The sequence below is a fragment of the Bactrocera latifrons genome, unplaced genomic scaffold (assembly GCF_001853355.1).
Source record: "Bactrocera latifrons isolate USDA-ARS-PBARC rearing strain unplaced genomic scaffold, ASM185335v1 scaffold_587, whole genome shotgun sequence".
In the NCBI taxonomy this organism is placed as follows: domain Eukaryota; kingdom Metazoa; phylum Arthropoda; class Insecta; order Diptera; family Tephritidae; genus Bactrocera; species Bactrocera latifrons.
The window spans coordinates 48921-55393 of NW_017537253.1; the positions used below are offsets into that span (position 1 = coordinate 48921).

The 6473-nt window shown below is 43.3% G+C and overlaps 1 protein-coding gene across 1 annotated transcript; it reads left to right on the forward strand.

Annotated features, from left to right (window-relative positions):
* Nucleotides 1–3953: 3953 nt before the first annotated feature.
* On the forward strand, nt 3954–6016 carry LOC108974737 (ATP synthase subunit beta, mitochondrial). The gene is made up of 4 exons (XM_018942762.1): nt 3954–4067; nt 4358–4413; nt 4475–4733; nt 4792–6016. Exons 1-4 carry the CDS (start codon nt 4004–4006, stop codon nt 5931–5933), a joined length of 1521 nt encoding a protein of 506 aa, XP_018798307.1. The 5' UTR covers nt 3954–4003; the 3' UTR covers nt 5934–6016.
* Nucleotides 6017–6473: the final 457 nt, after the last annotated feature.

The window sequence follows — 6473 nt, forward strand, 5'->3', positions numbered from 1 at the left end:
CCGGGATTGACACGGATTTCATCCGACCAAGGGCTGTTCGGCGATCTAACCCCGTTTGGACCGGTGAGTATTAATCTGTGCTTGTAGTCATTGGATCAAGACCTTGCAGCAGGGTTGCTCCGTATCCTCCTGACTCGTGCTTGCATTGAGTCCAACCCGGGCCCGGAGGAATTTTTCTGCTGCGTATGCGCAAAACGGCTCATTCCAAACTCCACCTTCGTCAGGTGCAATACATGCAATGGATGGAGCCATCTTAGGATCTGCTCAGGCCTTAAGACTCATAGGGAGTGGACCACGCCTTACGTGTCCCCATGTTGCCTACGCAATAATGCGACGCTAGCCTCTATGGCTGTGCAATCTGCACACAGTTCGCGCGCTGCGCCGCCACTCACCCTGAGTGGCCAAAAGAGGACCTCCACGGTCCCTAGGAGCTCAACTAGGCAACATACATGGCTCCCACTCTGACTTATCCCCCCCACGCCCATAATTATCTCGATCAAGAAACCTGCCGATTTCGTTTTTGTGGACAACCGTACTTTCGTTAACTTTAACAAAACTAACAGGGTCGGCTTCACAGAATTTACTGAGAGCACTTTCAACGCTCTACCCGTTCCTACGGACGTATGCGTTGGCGAACGTCAATTCCCCAAGGTGATCGCAACAGCTACCGCTCGCTTCATCCCAGCTGGACGAACAGCGAAAATCCGCCCCAACTTCCCAGCCGAAGCAGCCGTTTTAGCTAATGAGCGCGACACCCTACGCGATGCCCATCCCGGCGATCCCCGAATAAGGGATCTCAATTTGGAGATTCGGCATATGGTAAACCATCATAAGCGGACGAAATGGATAGAGCGCCTCAAGTTCTGCAACTTCTCCACCATTGTGATAAGCTTTGGGCTACTGTCAAAGCTTTGTTCAACCCGAAGATTCACGACGACCGAGTTGAAGTTCAATTCAATGGTCATATTTTAGCCGGCAGTTTACACTGCACCCTTCGGTAGACAAAGCCAAACGATGTGTTAACCGACGGCTGCGCAAAATGCCAAACGACGGCGCGCCACTTACTTTCACCGATGAAGAGGTTCAGGGTGTCATCAGCAAAGCAAAATCTTCCAAATCCATTGGCCCTGATGGAATCAACATGCTAATGCTAAAGCATCTAGGCTCGACGGGAGTAAAATATCTCACCAAGGTCCAAGGACCTATCGCTGACAACTCTTCAAATACCCGATGTGTGGAACGTCGGAACAGTGGTCCCACTACTGAAAGCTGGGAAACCCGCCAAAAAAGGGGAATCTTATCGACCGATAACTCTCCTCTCCCCAGTAGTGAAGACACTTGTTCTTGCCGACCATCAGTCACCACCTGAGCCTAGCCAGCCACCAGCATGGATTCCGTAAAATGCACAGTACCACCACAGCAYTTARCGTCATAAACGCTCAGATAGTTCGTGGCCTCAACCAGAAACCACCCTGTGAGAGAACGATCCTCGTAGCGTTGGACCTGTCAAAAGCTTTTGACACGGTCAACCNGAGAACGATCCTCGTAGCGTTGGACCTGTCAAAAGCTTTTGACACGGTCAACCACACAACGCTACTGCAAGACATTGAGAAAACCACGCTTCCTCCAGGGCTCAAGAGGTGGACCATGAACTATCTGAACGGTCGTCAGTCATCCGTACTATTTCGAGGTGCAACATCTAAACTGAGAAGAATTAAACAGGGGGTTCCGCAGGATGGTGTCCTCTCCTCGCTACTGTTTAACTTCTACATCTCGAAACTCCCGAAACCACCAGAGGGGGTTTCCAGAACCTCGTACGCAGATGACTATGCGGATTTGACGTCGGGCAATGGAATCGATGGCATGTGTTCGAAGGTAARCAACTACCTCACCGACCTTTCTCGTTTCCTCACTTCACGGAACCTCCAACTTTCCCCCACCAAATCCACAGCGACCATATTCATGAACTGAACGAAGGAGTGTAGACTGGAACTTAATATTGCATCAAAATTCCGACTGTTAATAACCCTAAGATTTTAGGTGTCACCTTCGACAGTCTATGCTCCTTCTCTCCCCATACGATCGCGATTATCGCCAAGTACAGAGCCGCAACCAAATCCTCAAGTCGCTAGCCGGCAGCACATGGGGAAAAGACAAAGAAACGTTGTTGGCAACTTACAAGGCAATCGGCCGGCCGRTCCTTAACTACGCAGCACCTATATGGTCGCCTGGATGCAGTGGCACGCAGATGAGGAAACTCCAGACCTGGCAGAATACAACACTCCGGACAACGACGGGATGCCTCTTGATATGTCCCATCGAATACCTACATAGTGAGACGCTTATGCTCCCAGTTAAGGAGCATAATGACCTCCTGTCCAAGCAGTTCCTGCTAGGATGCTTTCATAGAAATCATCCTTGCAGTTATCTACTTGAAGCGGAACCGCCTCCTAGGAGCATCAAGAGGTCATTCCTTGACCACGTCGACGACATCGTACAATACGCCGACAGGACCGCCATTCACAGTGGAGCCATCAACAGCTTCACCAACTCCCTTACCGTGAATGGCGTACTAGGAATCAAACCAACACCCATAGCAGACGAAGACCTCGAGTTGCCGCGAGAAACGCGAGTCACCCTTGCGCAACTTCGTGCTGGATATTGTTGCAATCTAAACTCCTACTTATCCAGATACACCTAATGTATGTCCTGTATGCAACGAGTCTCCGCATGACACTGACCACCTCTTTGCATTCCCAACCAACCCCACCCGTCGAAACAGCATGCTTCCTGGGCCTCCCGTTAGATGACATCGACAACAACACTGATAACCCTCACCATCCTAACGGGGACTGATAACCGTTAAAACAACAACAACACACATTTGCGATAGTAAAAAATCAAACACTTTCGCGAACATGGATCGGTACGCGCACAAGCCCATACACGAGTAAACCACATGCGAACACATACCAATCGAACAAGTAAAATATAATATAATGATAGTAAATTGTGAACTTTTTTCAATGTTTAGAGCATATATTTAAATATACCAAATGAAAAATGTTACAAAATTTAGTGAAACATAGAGAAATACCATAGAGGTGTTCCCTTGCTCTTGCAAAACCCTTGCACGGTGCACGAATTGCAGATATTTCCTCTTGGTACATCGGCACAATAACAAACACGCGCAGAAAATTATTTGCAATGGCTGTAAAAAATGTCAGACCAAACCCATGTCTATTTTCGTGCAATGACACGTAAAAAAATAGTTGCAACCTTGAGCTAGCTGTCTTTTTTCTTAAATACACATTTTGTCGTTAAACTGTTGAGGAAGGTAAATTTTAAATAGATTTTATAATTACTACTTAAATTATAAAGATTTGTTACAGCTTTTTTTTAAGAATGAATGCAGAAAGTGCGCCGATTCACAATAGCCATGTACAATAGTCATTTACAATTAATTATCCGAATCAGCTGTTCATACATCATTAAATTCTGCAATGGGTGCTCGGGTGCCTTAGTTTATTTCGGTAAAGGATTTTTGCAATCTGCAATCTTGCAGAAGCAAGGAAATCCTCCGCATGTGTTTTTGTGCAAATTTTTGAATTTTTAAAAGGGAATATTTAAAAAATATAAGTTATTTGTACGGAAATTCGTTTTTTTACCCCTCCACCAAAGTAATCGGAATAATGCCGTTTCGTACATCGATTTTAAAATTATATATTCCATTTGGCATAACAAAATGTAAAATTTGTGTTAACAACAGTGAAATGTTTAATACCTAACAAGCACGAAAAAGTTACCGAATGTCACACAAAATGTAGGGTTTGAATTCGGACCATCTTGCTTAATTAACAAAATGTGGCAACACGCCTACTGAATCGCGGAAACAACGGAAACCCTTAAACGACTTATAGTTTGTAAGCTTGGTAACACTGAAAGCGTAAAAATTATCTAATAAAAATCGACACAGCTTATAGTTTTCACAGTTGCAAGCAAGATGTTCGCGCTAAGAACCGCTATAAAGTCGGACAAGACTCTGTTACCATTGTTATGTAACTTAAGTAAGTACTATAATTGTGTTGTAAGGTTTATAATATTAAGTACAATTGAAAGCACAAAATACTAAATGATTTTCCCGATGGTCGCTTTTGGCAAAATTACCTAACCTAACCACAGTCACGTTCGATCACAGGTTGTTATGTAATTGTGCGCAGTTAATTGTTACTTAACTCGTAATTTGTATTTAATTCACAATGTTAACCAACAAACTTGTAATATTTATACATATTCTTAAAATATGTCTTAATAATCTGTGCATAAATTTATCAACATATTTTTTTATTAATTGTAGAACGGGGTGCGGCAGCAAAATCGGCTGCAAAAACTGCCGCTGCTTCCAATGGCAAGGTATATTGTAGAAATAAACCGAATATTTGTTGTATTTTATCGATTCTATCTAAATAAGTAGATTGTTGCTGTAATTGGTGCAGTAGTTGATGTTCAGTTTGACGATGACTTGCCTCCAATCTTAAATGCTTTGGAGGTGGAAAATCGTGCTCCACGCCTTGTATTAGAAGTCGCTCAACATTTGGGAGAAAACACAGTGCGTACAATTGCTATGGATGGTACGGAAGGTCTGGTACGTGGGCACAAGGTCCTTGATACTGGTTACCCAATTCGTATCCCAGTAGGTGCTGAAACTTTAGGTCGTATCATCAATGTTATTGGTACGTTAAAGGTAAGTATATTTGCTTCTTCATGAAATTAATATCATTTTTGGTTTAGGTGAACCAATTGATGAACGTGGTCCCATCCCAACCAATAAAACCGCCCCTATTCACGCTGAAGCTCCAGAATTCGTAGACATGTCGGTCGAACAAGAAATTCTGGTAACTGGAATTAAAGTGGTGGATTTGTTAGCCCCTTACGCCAAGGGTGGTAAGATTGGATTGTTCGGGGGCGCCGGAGTCGGTAAAACCGTATTGATTATGGAACTTATTAATAATGTGGCAAAGGCTCATGGTGGTTATTCTGTGTTTGCCGGAGTAGGCGAACGCACTCGCGAAGGAAATGATTTGTATAATGAAATGATTGAGTCTGGTGTAATTTCGTTGAAGGATAAGACATCGAAGGTCGCTTTGGTGTACGGCCAAATGAATGAACCCCCAGGTGCTCGCGCCCGCGTTGCATTAACTGGATTGACTGTTGCCGAGTACTTCCGTGATCAGGAAGGACAGGATGTGCTGCTTTTCATTGACAACATTTTCCGCTTCACCCAAGCTGGTTCAGAAGTGTCTGCCTTGTTGGGCCGTATTCCATCTGCTGTGGGTTACCAACCAACACTAGCTACTGATATGGGTTCCATGCAAGAACGTATTACAACTACAAAAAAAGGTTCCATCACCTCAGTGCAGGCCATTTATGTGCCAGCTGATGATTTGACTGATCCTGCTCCAGCAACGACATTTGCTCATTTGGATGCTACAACTGTATTATCGCGTGCCATCGCAGAATTAGGCATTTATCCCGCTGTGGATCCCTTGGATTCCACATCCCGTATCATGGATCCCAACATCATTGGTCAAGAGCATTATAGCGTAGCTCGTGGTGTCCAGAAAATTTTGCAAGATTACAAATCTCTGCAGGATATTATTGCTATTTTGGGAATGGACGAGTTGTCTGAAGAAGATAAACTTACAGTTGCTCGCGCACGCAAGATTCAACGTTTCCTGTCTCAACCATTCCAGGTCGCCGAAGTGTTCACTGGGCATGCTGGAAAACTAGTCCCATTGGAAGAAACTATCAAGGGATTCAATCAAATTTTGTGTGGAGAATACGATCATCTTCCTGAAGTCGCTTTCTATATGGTTGGCCCAATCGAAGAGGTGGTTCAAAAGGCGGAACGCCTAGCTAAGGAAGCTGCTTAGGCTAATGAAATATGAATTGTAAAAATTAAGCTGATTTAACAAAAGAAATATTAAAAAGTTGTTAACGCAGTATCTAAAATTGAGATAGTTGTTAATCTTTTTCGATGGTGGTATTATAAGTAAAAGTCTAACTGTTAACGTTACATACAACCAATTGTAATTTTGCTCAGCTGATCTAAAACCTGCTTGAAGGGAGCAAAAATAAATTTACTTTGAAGTCTTCAAGAGAAGATCAGTTCCAACCGGATCAGGCGAGAGTTGGTTTAACAGGGTATGGAAAGTTGTGGTTAGTGTCATGCGATGATTCTATCGGTATCGTGTGAAGTGTGCTTCTGTGGTTTTGAACTCTGTGCTAATAGGTTGACTTACTTGTGCTAGTATGCCGCTCTAAAGAAATCTAGTACAAATTTTTAATAAATTTGTTCAATAAAATGCGAATAGAGCAAACCTGGTTTTGCAAAGAAACATGAAATCAACAATTGCTTCTTGAAGGAAGTTCAAAGTAATTATTAAATTCATCCTAAATTAGTTAAATTCATT